At 37.7% G+C, this 18,064-nt stretch overlaps 1 protein-coding gene across 1 annotated transcript in view; it reads left to right on the top strand.

The window, feature by feature from the left end:
• The window catches only part of LOC132384870 (signal transducer and activator of transcription 5B-like), a 114,902-nt gene that overhangs the window by 75,575 nt on the left and 21,263 nt on the right, over positions 1 to 18,064 (top strand). Inside the window, exons 4-10 of the mRNA XM_059956481.1 lie at positions 2,493 to 2,649; positions 3,678 to 3,767; positions 5,944 to 6,115; positions 8,633 to 8,769; positions 10,892 to 11,043; positions 14,212 to 14,367; positions 15,357 to 15,536. Coding sequence (XP_059812464.1) covers positions 2,493 to 2,649; positions 3,678 to 3,767; positions 5,944 to 6,115; positions 8,633 to 8,769; positions 10,892 to 11,043; positions 14,212 to 14,367; positions 15,357 to 15,536 — 1,044 coding nt within the window. The remainder of the gene's footprint in view (positions 1 to 2,492; positions 2,650 to 3,677; positions 3,768 to 5,943; positions 6,116 to 8,632; positions 8,770 to 10,891; positions 11,044 to 14,211; positions 14,368 to 15,356; positions 15,537 to 18,064) is intronic.

The following is an 18,064-nucleotide window of genomic DNA, read 5'->3' as shown; positions in this document are numbered from 1 at the left end:
GTATACAGTTTGGATTTTAATGCTGTGCCTGTCCGCCAAAATGCAATTTGCTTCACTAAAAACTTAGTCAACTGGGAATTCACTAGAGCATTTGTAAAAACAGCATTTCAGATTAGTTTTATAGGTTTCCTAAATTTCAGAATAACTCTACATAATGTTAGCCATATGATCCAAAAATAAAATATTCTTTAAGTTTTGCTAATGAATGTTTTCATTCATTCATTGCCACTTTGTGTAATGCTTCTGTGGCTAATGTCACAAGAATTCCTGAGCTCAGAATGCCTTGGAGTAGCTTTAATTGGTCAAATATCATGTGACTTTTATTGACCCAAAGCAAAAAAAAGGGCACAACTAGAGAACTTACCCTTTCACACTAAAGTAAGGATGAAATGGTACCAGAGAGGATATAGAAGAGACGTATGAGACCACCCTCAGAGTTGGAGGAGCAACATCTTGTATTCTGTGTGGGTAGCCTCCAACCTGATAGCATGAATATCGATTTCTTCTTTGGTTTAAAAAAAACCTCACTCCCCTTCCCCTCCCCTTCTATTCCCCACTCTGGTCTCTTACCTCTTCTCACCTGCCTATCACCTCCCCCAGGACGACGACTCCTTCCCTTTCTTCAATGGTCCACTCTCCTCTCCTATCAGATTCCTTCCTCTCCAGCCTTTCATCTTTCCTATCCACTTGGCTTCACCTATCACCTAGCTCAGTGGTCCCCAACCACCGGGCCACAAAACATGTGCTACCGGGCTGCGAAGAAACAATATGATTTGGCGGTATGAAATGATATCGTCAAGTCACTTTTTATTGTCATTTTGACCATAACTGCTGGTACAGTACATAGTAAAAACGAGATAATGTTTTTCAGGACCATGGTGCTACATGAAACAGTACAAAAACTACACAGAACTATGTAAAAACAGCACAGAAAAAAAAAACTATACTAGACTACAGACCTACCCAGGACTGCATAAAGTGCACAAAACAGTGCAGGCTTTGCAATAAATAATAAGCAAGACAATAGGCACAGTAGAGGGCAGTAAGTTGGTGTCAGTCCAGGCTCTGGGTATTGAGGAGTCTGATGGCGTGGGGGAAGAAACTTACATAGTCTGGTCGTGAGAGCCCGAGTGCTTCGGTGCCTTTTCTCAGACAGAAGAAGAGTTTGTATGAGGGATGCGTGGGGTCCTTCATAATACTGTTCGCTTTGCGGATGCAGCATGTAGTGTAAATGTCTGTAATGGCGGGACGATCTTCTCAGCTGATCTCACTATTCACCGCAGGGTCTTGTGATCCGAGATGGTGCAATTTCCAAACCAGGCAGTGATGCAGCTGCTCAGGATGCTCTCAATACAACCCCTGTAGAATGTGATGAGGATTGGGGGTGGGAGATGGACTTTCCTCAGCTTTTGCAGAAAGTAGAGATGCTGCTGGGCTTTCTTTGCTCTGGAGCTGGTGTTGAGGGACCAGGTGAGATTCTCCGCCAGGTGAACACCAAGAAATTTGGTGGTGTTATCGATCTCTACTGAGGAGCCATTGATGTTCAACGGAGAGTGGTCGCTCGATATGAGTCAGCTGCACTGCACTGACTCATATCGTTTCCTCGCTTAGGGACCACTGACCTAGCTGGCCTCTTTCCACTCTCCCCACTTTTTTTTAACTCTGGTTTCTTCACCCCCTTTTCAGTGCTGAAAAAGGGTCTTGGCCCGAAACGTCAACTGTTTATTCCTTTCCGTGGATGCTGCCTGAGCTGCTGAGTTCCTCCAGCATTTTGTGTGTTGCTTTGGGTTTCTAGCATCTGCACATTTTCTCGTGTTGGTGAATTAGAGTGTGAGAAGGGACTGTTTAGCTTAGAATAGTGTTTTGTGTTTCCTCAGTTTTGGAATTGTTTTCTTTAGACAGAAGGCTATTTGGAGAAGATTATTATGTAAGAAAATTATGTAAGACCTAAACAGAAAAAAACCCGGTAAGAATCTTGAATCTTGACAGAAGGCATAGAGTGGTTAAGTAGTTAGAAGGATTAGAGAAGAATGGGGGGAGGGGGACGAGGGGTTAGTTTTAGGGAGTTAATACTCTTAAATAAATGGGAATCTGGAATACTGCCTGGAAGGGTAGTAATGCTAAATCATTCACTGCATTTAAGAAGTACTTGATGAGTATTTGAGTTGCTTTCCAATTTCCCTTGGGATTAATAAAGTATGTGTCTGTCTGTCTTTAAATTTCAAGGCTCTGAATGAAAAGTTAAGCCAGGTTTTGCCTGTGGTGGACCGAGAGGAGTGAATGATCTTTTATTCCACAAATGTCGATGATCCTATGATTTTTTTTCTTGTACTTTGCTTCCATAGGTATTCAAACAAATTCAGTATCCCTTCCCATTAATCTTTTAGGTTAAAAATGCAATTCAATGTTTGGTCAATTCCCTTGTACTTTTTTAGTTATTAATTGGTTAAGAACTTAAGTTAAAAAATGTTTGTTGCCTTGCTTCTCTTTAGGGACTCAATAGATTTGGAGAATCCGCAAGATGAATATCGAGCACAGAGGTTGCTTGAGACATTAATACAGGAATTGCAGAAGAAAGCTGATCATTTAATGGGTGAAGATGTTTTTGTACTAAAGTTGAAATTAGGGAATTATGCCACTCAGTTAAAGGTAGGTGTTAACTTTAAATATTGTCCGATATAAATAAAGCTTTATTTCTGTGATTTGGTATGTCAATGAGTAAATTGTATTTTTCCAGTATAAACCAAATAAAATGTAGAATATTTTATTGGTTTCCAATATTGACTAAAACATTTTTTGATAATTTTGCCTTTACCAGTAATTTTTCAGCCTGTCACCTACATCAAATATATTTCATTTTTGTTCTGCCATTGTTTATGACAGTTATGATTTGGTTTCTCTCATTTTCATACTTTTGTTAACAATTGTATCGCATAATAAGCTGCCAGTAATAACTCACCAGAGTCCTCTGTCCTATGCCAGTGTTCTAAGTTGTTCCCTATTCCCCCCAGGTGTAGCTCCTCTTCTTGGTGTATCCTTCCTCTCCCAGGAATGAGGTCTTTTGAGCTTCTGTTGCCTTCCCTGTATCACAGGGCAACAGAAGGGGATGGTGTTGCTAGCCCCATGCCCAACCCCCCTCCTTTAGCAGCCAGGGGAGAGTTAATTTTATTTTTTTTTACCAAACAGACACACACCAGTGTCTCAATTATATTAACATCTGAGTAAAAATGTATTATGTAACACTTTTTAGCCTGGTGAGGGGGGTATCTTTTCTAAGCATGACTTATTCAACTCAACAATATTACCTGCTCGTCTGACAAATCTTTCACTAGTTTTTACTCTAGCTCTCCACCTCTTCTGGGGAAAATGGACAGCTTGATTTAATTTGTCTGAAATTGAATTGGCTTACTACTTGGATTAGAATAAGGCTTTGCCTTCCTCAACCAAATGATTACCAGAATTACCCATCTAAATTTGTTAATGATTGCTATTGGATCTGTAAAATTAGAATTTCACAATTCTGCCTTCAACCAAGATCAAGATTGACGTTTTAGAAAATAATGCAATTTGTTGTTAAATACATTTTTTTCATGTGAAGGAGTTTGAGATGTGAATTTAGGCTTTGTGCATTTCTTTGTATGGATTTGTAACTTTCAAATTTATTTTATTCTTTCTAGAATACTTATGACCGTTGTCCACTGGAACTGGTTAGATCAATCAAACACATTTTGTACCATGAACAGAGACTGATTAGAGAAGCTACAAATGTAAGTTCTAAATTCAAGGGGGAGGAAATCCTTGATAGTGCTTTAGGTCTTTAATCACTGGTGTAAAAAGTAGCAAAAGCTTTTCTGATTTGAGACACTAAGGTGAAGGACTTAACACGATTTAAAGGAACAAATGTGAAGATGAATCATTTGTAAAGTAGTGATTAGTTCATCCAGGATTGGCTTAAAAGTCTGCAAATTGTAGGAGAAATGGAAACGTGAGGCAGATAAGGAGTGCTGTATTAGAGATCCTTGTAAATGATATGCCATTAATAGAATAGAACTTTATTGTCATTGCTCAAGATAATGAGATTGTGGTGCTACTCCAGTTTGTGCAAAACAGATATTTAAATTGCATGTGGCAACACTTAATTTAAAAAAAAATCCTGTATTTACATGCGACAAGCGATAGTCTATAATACTCAAAGGCCATTGGCAAGCCAGAATGTAGCATTATTTAGCTGCACAACAGCCTTCATCAGTCAGCAGTATAGGGGAGGAGGAAGAGCACATAGATTATTGGATTTAGATCTACAAAGAGCAGCAGGAGGTAATCAAATGGAGACTGACTAAATAGTAAAAGTTACAAAATTGATGTCAGAATCTTGGACAAAGCTATTTGTTTTAAGAAAAAGCATCAGAAGTGTCAAATCATCCTCAGAAGTGAAGCAGTAAGGATGGCTTATTAAACAGTTTAAAAAAACCTATCTTCTTTGTTCAAAATTCAAAGTACATTTATTATCAAAGTATGTATACTATATAGCCGGCTGGTGGTGTCGTGGCATCAGTGCCGGACTTCGGAGCAAAGTCCACTGCGACTACTATAAAAAATGTATTTTGGATCCTGCCGCCATTGGTACATAGATTCAAAATGCATTTAATATCAAAGTATGTATGCAGAATACAAATGCGATCTGTCTTCCTATAGACAGCCATGAAACAAAGAAAACCATCAAACCCATTTAAAGAAAAATATCAAACTCCGAACACGCAAAAAAAGTGCGCAAGCAGCAAAAAAAAACTAGCGAGAAACAGAATGTAAATGGTTGTATTGTTCACTAGCACCATCTTCATGTATACCTTTAGATTAAAGCTCTTGCTCTAGATGCATGAAGAAAATCTCTGTTTTCAATGAAGAATATTGAAGTTACACCCTCTTTGAGCAAGGGAGAATTTTCCATGGGAGTTTTAGAAAAAAAAGTCTAGTATGCATGTTCAGATTTCAAAGTTGTTAGGAGAATGTTATGCATGGGACACATGGCCATTCATGATTTTGTCACTTAGGATGTTCCTTGCCTCAACTATATGAACAAACTACTTTTTGATAAAGGCACTTATGAAGTACCCTAAATGTGAAATAATTATACTTGGAAAATTAGTAATCTTAGTAACTACTATTTTTTTTGGCAATTAGTTGCTCGCAAGTCTTCCCTAAATCAGAAACGCATTAAAATATAAAATGTCACAAACTGAGATATCACTTTATCTTGTTTATTTTTACATAGACAAAATCACCCAAATAAATTGCTACACCAAAATCTGTGATTCTTCTACCTTAATGGATATGTTATCCTTTTCATTATTGTTCTATTACATTGATGAAAGATTGCATTCCTCTGAAACATTAACAGTGAGTAAATCACTGCAACAATTTGTAGTTATTCATCTTCACCTTGTTTGCCATGATTAGGACAGGTTGTTTTAGGCACAGCATTTAGTAACATACAGAAAATCTATAAAAAGGGAAGAACAAAATGAAAATTACAATAGAGCATAACATTTGTAATGCTTATTTTTGAATTTATCTTTCTATTGCTTTAGTAGAATGTTTAATTTCTTTATAGATGAGTTGAAGGCCAAGTTATTCATTTATCCTGTGAGCTTATAATACTGTTATAAATAGATGCTAGATGTAAACGAGATGAAGAGGAGTTTCTTCTTTTGAATATCAAGCTTGGTAGATTGAAACATTTTAATTTTAACAATTGATTGGTTCATGTTTGGAATGATAGTTTTGATTTATTGTTTGGAAGGATTTTTAAACATTTAACATTTAATCCTTGTCCTTGGTATTTGTAAGTGTAAAAGAAACATAAGTAAATAGGGGTATGGATTTTTGCAGTGAAATGCTGAGTAAGCACCAGTGAAATCAACTAATGTCTCTTTATTAATATAGCCAAGTTCACCAGTGGGTATACTGGACTCCATGTCTCAGAAACACCTTCAAATAAACCAAACATTTGAGGAACTAAGGCTACTGACTCAGGATACTGAGAACGAACTACGAAAACTTCAGCACACCCAAGAATACTTTATTATACAATATCAAGAGAGTCTACGGATACAAGGTAATCAGGGTTTTGCACCAACAGAATTTTTAGTGGATTTCAACTTTTTTTGCAAATGGTTTGTTCTGATTGTTTAAGATTGTGTATATTAAATGAGAAACTGTTCATAAAGTTTTTATCATATGTAGAATCAAAAATTCATTGAGGGCATCACTGTAACATAGCAGTTAGTGTAACGCTATTACTTCACCAGCAACCCGGATTCATTCCCACCACTATAAGGAGATTGTACATTCTCCCCATGACCATGTGGGTTTCCTCAGGGTGCTCCAGTTTTCTCCCATAGTTCAAAGATGTACAGGTTTGTAAGTTAATTGGTCACATGGGTGTAATTGGGAGGCGTGGGCTTGTTGTTCGGGGATTAGATCTGTGGATGGCAATGCATTTCCAAGCTATTATCGTATAAGGTATGAAGTGGACTGTGGTTGAATTTGCTCCTTGAATTGTTTACCATGTCCTGTGGGCAGCATGATGGTGTAGCAGTAAACGTAACACTATTACAGTGCCTGTGACCTGTGTTCAGATCTACCTTTGTAAGGAGTTTGTATATTCTTCCTGTGACCGTGTGGGTTTCTTCGGGGTGCTCTAGCTTTCCCCCACATCCCAAAGACACATGGGTTAGTAGATTAATTGATCACATGGGTAAAATTGGGCAGTGCAGACTCTTTGAGCCAGAAAGGCCTGTTACTGTGCTGTATCTCTAAATAAAATAAAAGCAAAGAAAAATTAAAACCTAATTTACTATAATGCACATTGTATAAGAAATAGCATAAATGAGACTATTGCACTCAGTTGTAATTTTCAGGTGAACAGGAGATCTTTGTATTCAGAACATTTCCTCCTGCAATTGGTTCTCTCATCATCAATCAAAAAACATGTTTTATATTAGAGCTCTGAGCAAAAGTGAGATTTTCCGCAGATGGACGTGTAGTGAGTGTGGATCGTCAAATGTCTTGGATTTTGGAGCTGCAGCTGCCTGAAATTGCATAACTTTATGCAAAACTAAAGCCTCTTGCATCATCTGTCTTGAAAAATCTCTTCCATTCCCTCTCCATTGTTTTTTAAATTGTCTTACAAATTTGCAGAATTCTGATGCCAGACTAACCAGCAATTTATGTAATTTATTATCTCTCTCAACACCATTCTCCTGCCTTCACCCCATAACCTTTGACACCCTTACTAATCAAGAACCTAATAACCTCCACTTTAAGTACAACCAATGACTTGGCTTCCACAGTCCTCATTGAGTAACATACACAAAATGCTGAAGGAAATCTTCAAGTTGGGAGCACCTATGGAGGGGGAATAAACAGTCGATATTTTGAGCCAAGACCCTTGAGTTATTTTCTTTACTAGCTTGACAGCCCTCTCATGTTTATGGTTTATGAGCTATGTCATTCTGCGATCTATGTGTTCCTCCCCAAAGTCTCAAGAGTCCCTTATAAAGTTCTGGACCTTTGCGGTCTTTTCCTTATCTTGCTTGTCTGATGTGTTGTGGCTAGGAAATGCAAGAATGCAAAATCTATTCCTGGCACTGGTAATAACAGCAGCAAAAGGGTGCCTAGTCAGATTGGCTGGCTGTTCTGTCAAGGCGGTGGTGTTTGAATACCCTGGTTATTGCTGTACTCCACAATGATACAGGTTCGTGCTCTTGCATCTGCGGAGTCATTTCATTTAGCCCACCAGCCTCTGTTACCAGGGCCAATGATAACTGAGGTGAAGTTTTTTTTTCCCTGCAGTGTCTGCGATAGAGGAAGCAGCTGTTGTTCCTGCAAAAATTAGTTAATTGACTGGAGTTCACAAACAGCCACAGATATTTTATAGTGTGTGAGCCATTTGATTTATTTGTGAGTAGACAATGGGCCCGTACTTTGTAATCAGTCCCACAGTGATGGCACTTGCTGCTGACTTGATAAAGCTTACCACGCATATCTAGAAATCCCCCTGGTGTGGCTTCTCCTTTTCTCCAGCATTGATTGTGGTTCAGAGGGATCCCTAGTTTTGAGACGCTATTATGAAGAATAAAGTTATTAGATATATTTAGAGGATTACATATGCATAGAACTTCAGTTTTGGATCCTTTTTAAGTAGTAATTATGGCTTAGTACATCATTTTGAAAACTCGCTCAGATATACATATTCAGCGCAAAGTGTGTTGCATATGCTAACTTTTCATTTATTCAACCAGTGTTCCTTGATATCATGGGGCTATATAACAGGACTGAATCAGTGACAGCTACTTTGGGATTTCCTTCTCAAGCCATTAGTGATTGCTTAATTTCTTGTTTTTTGAATTCTGCAAGGTTTGTTTTCGATGCATGATTGAGCGAAATTTTCTGAATTCTCAGGGGAAATTCTATTAAGATTGTTACAGGCACAACTTGTGCAATTTTTTTGATGGAAATCTCTCTAACGTTGGTTTTAGTAAAGGTGATTGAGCAATAAGACTTGTACATAGATCAAACCATTTTTAAAATGTGTAAATGTATTTATTTAACACTGAGATTATTTTTCTAGCTCAGCTTGCTCAACTTGCACAGCTGAGTCCCCAAGACCAGAACCGTATCTTACGAGAACAAAGCTTGCAACAAAAGCGGACGTCTCTGGAGGGTTGGTTACAGCGAGAAGCCCAGACACTACAGCAATACAGACTGGTATTTACAATTTCATAATATTTTCTTAATAAAGGATGTGCTGCTTGACACCTTCCGAATAATATCTAAGAAAATAAAAATTGATAATGGCTTTAAACTACAGAATATTGTGGATTCAATTACATTTATCTTGGTAGAATGTTACACCCATGAATGTGTGAAATTAATTATTCCCAATTTCAGAAACCACCTAATATGAATTGTTTATCTTGGGCATAAACGCAAAAGATGAAAAGTGAATTGACCCTGGATGTTCACTTTGAGTGACATTTAGCAGTTGATGAAAATTTAGCAGAGTCTTGTGCTGTGCACTTGTAATTTTTTTGGAATGAGTATAAATTGCAAGTGATGCATAGTCAGCTGTTCGCCTTGCCCAGTTGACTACCGTAATATGTAAAATGAGAAATGAGCTGGTGGAGTTTATTACCCAAATTCATTCATTATATATATATATATACACACACATACATATACATACACACACACATACATGACAGTCTAATGGTATTGATTTCTGTAATTAACGAAGATTAATTTAGTAATTAACCTTTTATCCTGTTGTTCCTGAGAGAAAAGTTTGTAAGCAGTTTGCCAAATTCTTGTGTCATTTAGGGTCATAGAGCACATAGCACAGGAACAAGCCTTTCGGCCCATCTAGTCCATCACAAACTATCAATCTGCCTAGTCCTGTTGACCTGCACCTGGACCATAACCCACCATATCCCTCCTATCCATATATCCAAACTTAAATGTTACAATTGAGCCCACATCCACTACTTAGCCCGTTCCACACACTCACCACCCTCTGAGTGAAGAGGCTCACCTTCATATTCCCCTTAAACATTTCTCCCTTAATCTTTGACCTCTAGTTTTAGTCTCACCCAACCTTAGAGGAAATAGCCTGCTTGCAGGCTATGTAAGGCTATTTATACCCCTCATAATTTTTTTATATCTCTTATCAAATCTCCCTTCATTCTCCTATGTTTCAGGAAATAGTCCTAACCTATACAACCTTTCCTAATAACTCACATCCACAAGCCCCAGCAGCATCCATACATTTTTCTCTATGGTCTTTCAATCTTGTTCATATCTTTCCTGTAGGTAGGTAACCATAATTGCACACAATACTCCAAATGTTGGCATCATCATCTTACACAATTTTAACATAACATCCCAACTCCTGTACTCAGTACTTTGACTTATGAATGCCAATGTGTCAAAGCTCTCTTTATGACCATCTACCTGTGACACCGCATTCAAGGAATTATGTATCTGTTTTTCTAGATCCCTTTATTCCAGCACACTCCTTAGTGCCCTACCATTGACTGCGCAAGTCCTACCCTGGTTTGTTTTCCCAAAGTGCAATACCTCAAACTTGTCTACGTTAAATTCCATCTGCCATTTTTCAGCCCATTTTTTCCATCTTGTCCAGATCTCGCTGCAAGCTTTGGCTTTCCTCACTGTCCATATATACTAAATATATTTGGAAATCTTGAGTAAAAACTTTCTAAAGGTTAACAGGATTAATTGTAAAGTGAATAATTCAACACTTGGGTCCCCAATTAATCTATGTACTCTTTTAATTACATTCTATTTACAAAATACTGTAATTGCAAAGCAAAACCTTCAGATGTTGGAAATGTGGGGGGAAAAAAGTAACTGCTAGAGATGCTCAACAGGCCAGGCAGCATCTGTAGAGAGAGTTGATGAAATCAATGAAAGTTTGTTTTAGCCTGTGTTAAGTCCAAGCACTCGTTGTCATTTCTTTCTGTGAAATTATAAAGATTAGTTGTATTTGTCACATGTTCATCAAATAATGCAGTGAAATATGTCATACCACGAAAATCCCTTTCAATTTAGATTTGGTTTATGATTGTTTCATCACTTTTGGTACAAAGCCATTAATCTGATAGAAATATTAAGTTTTGAATAGACTTTGTACTTTTCATCAAAGAAAAGCTTCCTTAAGTGAAATTCATTCAATTGGTATATTGGTTCCTTTTATTAAAAAAAAACACCTTGGATTGTTTGGTAATACAATTTCTAACAATAGACAATAGGTGCAGAAGTAGACCATTCGGCCCCTCGAGTTAACAAAATGTAAACTCCTGTGTACTTGTAGGATTTAGCTGAGAAACATCAAAAGACATTGCAGTTGCTTCGTAAGCTCCAGACAATTATTTTAGATGATGAATTGATTCAGTGGAAACGACGCCAGCAGTTGGCAGGGAATGGTGGTCAATCTGAAGGAGGTTTGGACGTTCTTCAGTCCTGGTAAGAAACTCATATTTAATTTTTTTTAATTGAATGTTTCAAAATAACAAAACCATCAAAAATATACCTGGTTATTAATGGGATTTGATTGAGTTACATTATCCTCTGTTACCTGGCTGTAATTGGAAGCTTTGAAGTTAGGTGTATTGGTAGAGTTTTTGTGTCATGGATGTATGACACATCCATCCAATGTATTTGTTCACTTCATTCAGTAGTTCATTGACTCGTAGAGGGATCTGAGGAAATCTGCAACAAAAATTTCAGTGAGATATAAATAGTACAAGGTTGGGGTAGGCTTTTTATGCCTATATTGTCTCAATCATATCTCTGAAATTTGCATACATGCAGATTTGCCTTGCCAACTCTTGCCATTATTTAGTGGACTAAGACATGTTCCCAGAAGTGTAACTGCATTTTAATTTCAACTAGATTCTATCTTTGAGCCCTTGAGCATGTTTTCTTTTCTAAGACAATAACAATGTCTTTGATCAAATAAACAACTGCAGATGTTGATCTTTTAGTACTATATCATAATTCCATGCTTGTACCTCATCATGCTTAGTTGTCATGGTCTATATGTTTACATATAATCCAGACTTGCGTTTTCTCTTATTTTGAACTAATTTTTAGTTTTATCACCAAACAAAACAAAACTCTGCAAAAGCTCAAAAGCTTAAAAAGAAAGTTTTGGAAGTATTTAGCAGGTAATGGAGAGACAAACAGAGTTAAGTTTTTGAGTAAGACTTTTGAACAAAACTGGGATAAATTGGAGATTTAAAAATAGGTGCAAGTTGCTAAAATAGCTTTCTCAATGAGAACTGAATGGAAGTTCTGTGATTGTAGAGACTGGGAGAGATTGAATGATCCAAGTGGTGGAGGTGTTGGTGCTGGCTGCTTGGAGAAGGTGCAAACTGGAGGAAATGGAATTGTATCAGAAAGGGGGAGGAAAAAATGCTGGTGATATAAAATAATAGGTAAAAATAGCTGATTGTGTATAATAGAATTCATGGCTGAGTCTGGAAGACTCTAATGTGCCTGATCAGGAGATGAGATTTATATGCTCAAACTTGCATTGGTCTTCATTGAAATACTTTTGGAGACCAAATATAAAAGTGGGAATGAAATGGAAAAATAAAAGAGCAGCCAGCTGTGCAGAGGTGATCCACAAGTATCCCTAACCCATTTCTCTGTCTACATTTCCAACTGGTTTAATGCTGAATCCTTTGACGATCTTCCTCACTATCCACATCTGTCAATTTTTGTGTTGTCTGAAGACTTATTAATCTTACTAAACTTGCTAATACATTTTCGTCCAGATAATTTAAACAGAGGGCCCAGCATCGATTCCAGGCCTTCAATCATGATATCCCTCACCACTACCCTTTGATTTCCAGGAACAAAGAAAATTTGAATTCAATCTACTAGGTGTCTGGAAATCCCATGTGCCTTAATCCTGTGGATCAGCTTCCATTGGAGACCTTGTTCAAAGCTTTACTGAAGTCTGTGTAACATCTACTGCCCTGTTTTTCAGCTTTTCTGTTCAAGAGAATATATTTTTCACATTGTATCCCATCTTCTATGTCCTCATCCATTCAATTACTCTGGCTACATACAACAAATACTCTCTGTATTCTCCATGGAACCACACTGGCAACCAGCTTTGATTGTCCTCATCAATCAAAAAAAAATTGTTTGTAAGACATGATTTCTGCACAAATCCACGTTTACCCTAATAAGTCTATAACAATGTGAGTCAATCCTAAGAATTTCCTTACACTGGCTCACTGGCTCACTGGCATACAATTTACTGGCATGTTCATAGGCTTCTAAAGTCCAACATCAAATTCAGCAATTTCAGATGATCAGCCTTTCCACCCTGTTATTTCATTACCAGCATTTAGATTTTGTTCCATTCTTCTATCAAATGCTGAACTTATTTGCTTCCTTTTTGGCAGACCTGCCTTTTGATATTCAAACACTTTCAGCCACTACCCAACTATAGATTTTCCTGTTGGTTCTTTTAGCCCCTCCTATCTTTCTTTGCAATTTGGAAACATTTTTTTATTTCTTTTGGTGGAACATTCCAAATAGTCAGTACCCTCTGGATGAGGAAATTTTTTTGTCTGTCCTAAATGTCTAATCCCATATTTTGGACTGACCCCTGTTTGTGGACACTGGTTAAGTAAAACATCATCTCTGTACCTGCTGTTGCAAAAGTCATAAGAATTTGTTAATTTCAGTGAGACCATTTCTTGTTCATCTAAAATCCAGAGACAAAAGACTGGGGCCTTTTTAAGTTCTCATCACAGGATACTTTTGCCACACTCCTCCCAATTTCTATATTTCACTTCCTTTTCCTTAACCAAATCATTTTTGGGTAGGGAAACCAGATACGTATATGTTATTTCAGACATGTTCTCTCCAGAGCTGTTCATAATTGTAGTAAGATGTCATTGCTTCTATGCATCAATTATGTTCAAGAAAGATCATCATGCTGATGGCTTCCTAATTGCTCGTTGAACCTTCTTGTTGGTCTTCACTGGCATGTACATGAGCACCCATGTCCTTCTGAGTATCAATACCTTGGAATATTTCAATTCCTATCACTTAAAAGAACTGTTTTCAGTTTTTCTGTGCAAGAGAATATATTTTTTCGCATTGTATTCCATCTTCTATGTCCTCTTCCATTCAATTACTGTGGCTGCATACAACAAAGACCCTCTGCATTTTTTATGAACCACACTGGTAACCAGCTTTGTTTTGGCAGCAGCTTAGATACATTGCTCTTGAATTATTTCATCCAAATTTTTAATCTGCTGGGCCCCGGCACCAATCCAAGCTAGTATGTTTTCCACAGTATTTCTTTAATTGTCTCGTTTTATCTCTCCCTTTTAATAGACAGACATAATTGTTGAAAATAATTTTTCATACTTGCAAATGCTAACATGTATTGCTCACAACCTGTTATTTATTGTTGGGTTTCTACTATCAAGTAGTGTCTTTAGCAACAGATATATTCAGGCAAAGTGATAAGTATGTTCATAAAATTGTCTTTCAGCTTCTAGAATTTAGTGTTCATCTATGGTCCAATTATAATGGTGTGTAACCAGGTCAAAAGTTGCTCTTATACTTGCCATGCTGTTACTACAAAATTTGTTAAACTTGTAGGTGTGAGAAATTGGCTGAGACAATATGGCAGAATCGTCAGCAGATCAGGAGAGCTGAACATCAACGACAGCAGCTTCCCATTCCAGGCCCAGTGGAGGAGTTGCTTACAGAACTCAATGCAACAATTACAGACGTAATATCTGCACTAGTTACCAGGTCAGTAATGTAACATACCACACATTTAACACTTCGCTGCAAACAATGTGCAGTATTTTGCTCTTGGAATCACAGTCACCTAATTTTCACACTTAGTAATGCTCAAGGGGAACCCGTCTTGTAAAGGCACTGCTCAAAAAAAGGCAACGGCAAACCATTTCTATAGGAAATTTGCCAAGAACAAACATGGGCATGAGATAACAATTGCTTGCATCATCCAACACGGTACATAATAATGATGAATGCTCAAGAGATCACATTGAAACCTATTGAATATTGAAAGACCTAGAGCGAGTGCATGTGGAATGGGTGTTTCCTATGGGGGAGGAGTGGGGAGTCCAGGCCCAGAGTGTACAGACTCACACTAAAAAGATGTCCCTTTAGAACAGAGATGAGGAATTTTAGAGGATGGTGAATCTGTGGAATTCATTGCTGCAGACATCTCGTGGGGGCCAAGTGATTGGGTATAATTAAAGCAGAAGTTGATAATATTCTTGATTAGTAAGGGCGTCAAAGGGTACGGGGAGAAGGCTGCAGAATAGAGTTGAGAAGGATAATAAGCCGTGATGGAATGGTGGAGCAGACTCGATAGGCCAAATGACCTAATTCTGCTCCTGTGTCTTCTGTTAAGACTGGATATAAAATACAATTTTCAATCAAATGTCCATTTCATTCCGAATCCTAATGAAAACATTTTAATGGAATATTCTTTCCCTTTGGAAACTCTCAATAATGTTAGCTATTTCATCACCAGAAATTGCACGATTATAGAGAAACGGCACGGGAGTGGAAATATTCTTGCACGGAACCAGCAAGGTCACAGCAGGCTAACTAGCAGCCTCTTGTGCTTTAACTTTTTTTTGGTTGTTTAAAAATTGCAGTGAGATATGTTTTTGGAGATTAAAAGCTATTTCATAATGTTTAATTTGTCATAAGCTTATTGAAGTAGAACAGATTGTACAAAGTAGTTATCCATTTGTTTTATACAGCACCTTTATTATTGAGAAGCAACCCCCTCAGGTTTTAAAGACTCAGACAAAGTTTGCAGCCACTGTACGTTTGTTAGTTGGTGGAAAGCTGAATGTACACATGAACCCACCCCAAGTGAAAGCAACTATTATCAGTGAACAGCAAGCAAAGGCACTTCTGAAAAATGAAAATACAAGAAAGTAAGTACCTCATCCATGAAATCCAGAAATCAGTTTATCTATTCAGTGTGCATTTCATTCACTTCTATTTTACTATAGATCTGTCCTTTTGCATCTCAGTTGTTCTGTTCTCCCACTAAGTTATTCTGCTCTTTGCTTGCATAGCTTAATGTTTCTCTGCAAAGAATTTTATCTGCCCTTCATTCAGCAATGTTTCTCTCAATTAGAGACACAGAAGACTGCAGGTGCTGGAATTAGGAGCAAGAATTGTTCTGCTGGAGGAACTCAGTGGGTGAAGCAGCATCTGCAGAGCAAGCAGATGGTTGATGTTTCAGGTTGAAATGTTCTTGACCTGAAACAACAACCATCTCTTTGCTCTACAGATGTTGCCTGAACTGCTGGGTTTACAAACATAGAAAACCTATAGCACAATACATGTCCTTCGGCCCACAGAGTTGTGCCAAACATGTCCCTACCGTAGAAATTACTAGGCTTACCTTCAGCCCTCTATTTTACTAAGCTTCATGTACCCATCTAAAAGCCCCTTAAAATACCCTATCGTATCCGCCTCCACCACCGTTGTTGGCAGCCCATTCCACGCACTCACCATTCTCTTGAGTAAAAAAAAATTACCCCTGACATCTCTTCTGTACCTACTCCCCAGCACCTTAAACCTGTGTCCTCTTGTGGCAACCATTTCAGCCCTGGAAAAAAGCCTCTGACTATCCACACGATCAATGCCTCTTATCATCTTATACACCTCTATCAGGTCACCTCTTATCCTTCGCTCCAAGGAGAAAAGGCTGAGTTCACTCAACCTGTTAGTGCATGCTCCCCAATCCAGGCAACATCCTTGTAAATCTCCTCTGCACCCTTTCTATGGCTTCCACATCCTTCCTGTAGTGAGACGACCAGAACTCGGCACAGTACTCCAAGTGGGGTCTGACCAGGGTCCTATATAGCTGCAACATTACCTCTCGGCTCCTAAATTCAATTCCACGATTGATGAAGGCCAATACACCATATGTCGTCTTATGAGTCAACCTGTGTAGGGACCCCAAGATCCCTCTGATCCTCCACGCTGCCAAAAGACTTACCATTAATACTATATTCTGACATTGTACTTGACCTACCAAAATGAACCACTTCACACTTACCTGGGTTGAACTCCATCTGCCACTTCTCAGCCCAGTTTTGCATCCTATCAATGTCCCGCTGTAACCGCTGACAGCCCTCCACACTATCCACAGCACCTCCAACCTCAGTGTCATCAGCAAACTTACTAACCCATCCCTCCACTTCCTCATCTAGGTTATTTATAAAAATTGCGAAGAGTAGGGGTCCCAGAACATCCCTGAGTCAACAGACTTTCTCCAACAGATTTTTTCCTTCTAGATTTATTCAGATCTCTAAATATCTAAAACCATTTTCACATTCTTTAGTAATGGCATATCCTTGTGCAGCTTAAAAAACATGAATTTACTCTTTCTAATATTTTTCCTTCCTTCTTAGTCTAAGCAGTGATATCCCCATTGTTAAAGTAATGCTTTATTTTGAATATACATACAATGTTCATTGTGCCTGTATTAAGATTTTTTAATTATGCATTGACATTTTAACAAAATGCGTCCATTCTGAATGTATATTACTTGTTCCTAAGTTAGGCTAAGCCTGGTATTGTAGAATCCAGAATTTTTCCCACAACAGAGAAACATTAATTTGTTGTTTTGTTTTGCTTAGCCTCATTTAGAAACTTAAGAAATTCATTATCTTCAAAGTCGAGTTTGTCATATGCATAAATTACTCAAATGCACGGGTGCAATGAAAAGCTTGCAGCAACTTCACAGGCAAAAAGCATTATATAAGCAGCATTCAAAAGAAGAGCAAGTTAAGTTTAAACAATTTTTACAAGAAGGAATACAAATAGAACTTAAAAATAACTTTGTCCATACTGATCTAAATGCTTATAATGTTGCTTAATTAGGGTTGTGCCAGTTGGTTCAAGAGGTTGAAAGGAAGTAGCTGTTTTAAAAACTGGTGACGTGCCACTAGTAATCCCTTACCATAGTCCAATGTTTCATATACAGTACTGTGCAAAAGTCTTAGGCATCATAGATTTTATGTATAAATTTTGTTTTAGATGTCTATTTTTGGTCTTGTGCATTAGTGTGTCAGTAGAAAAGAGCAAATTTTAGATTTTCAAACATTTAATTTCTGAAAAAATAAATGTTAGAAAATGTTTGTATTTCATCAAAGAAAGTAACATTAATAGACCACTTTTCAAATAAAAACTTGATTTCTTTGTTGGTATAGTTCAGTGCATAATTAAACACAGGTAACAAACGTGCTGATGATCAATGACATGATGAGTAGAATTAACTGAACTGACATGAATGGAGAACAAATCAAACTGGGTGAGGGGCAACCAAACTAAAAGGTGGAGGGTGTGGCACATATGACAGCTTAAGTGAGCATAGCAACAAGACACAAGGTGGTCATTCTGCATCAGCAAGGCCTCTCCCAAGCAGAAATTTTGCAGCAGACTGGAG

This window comes from Hypanus sabinus, chromosome X1 (assembly GCF_030144855.1).
Source record: "Hypanus sabinus isolate sHypSab1 chromosome X1, sHypSab1.hap1, whole genome shotgun sequence".
NCBI classification, from domain to species: domain Eukaryota; kingdom Metazoa; phylum Chordata; class Chondrichthyes; order Myliobatiformes; family Dasyatidae; genus Hypanus; species Hypanus sabinus.
This window is presented reverse-complemented; position numbering and strand designations above follow the sequence as displayed.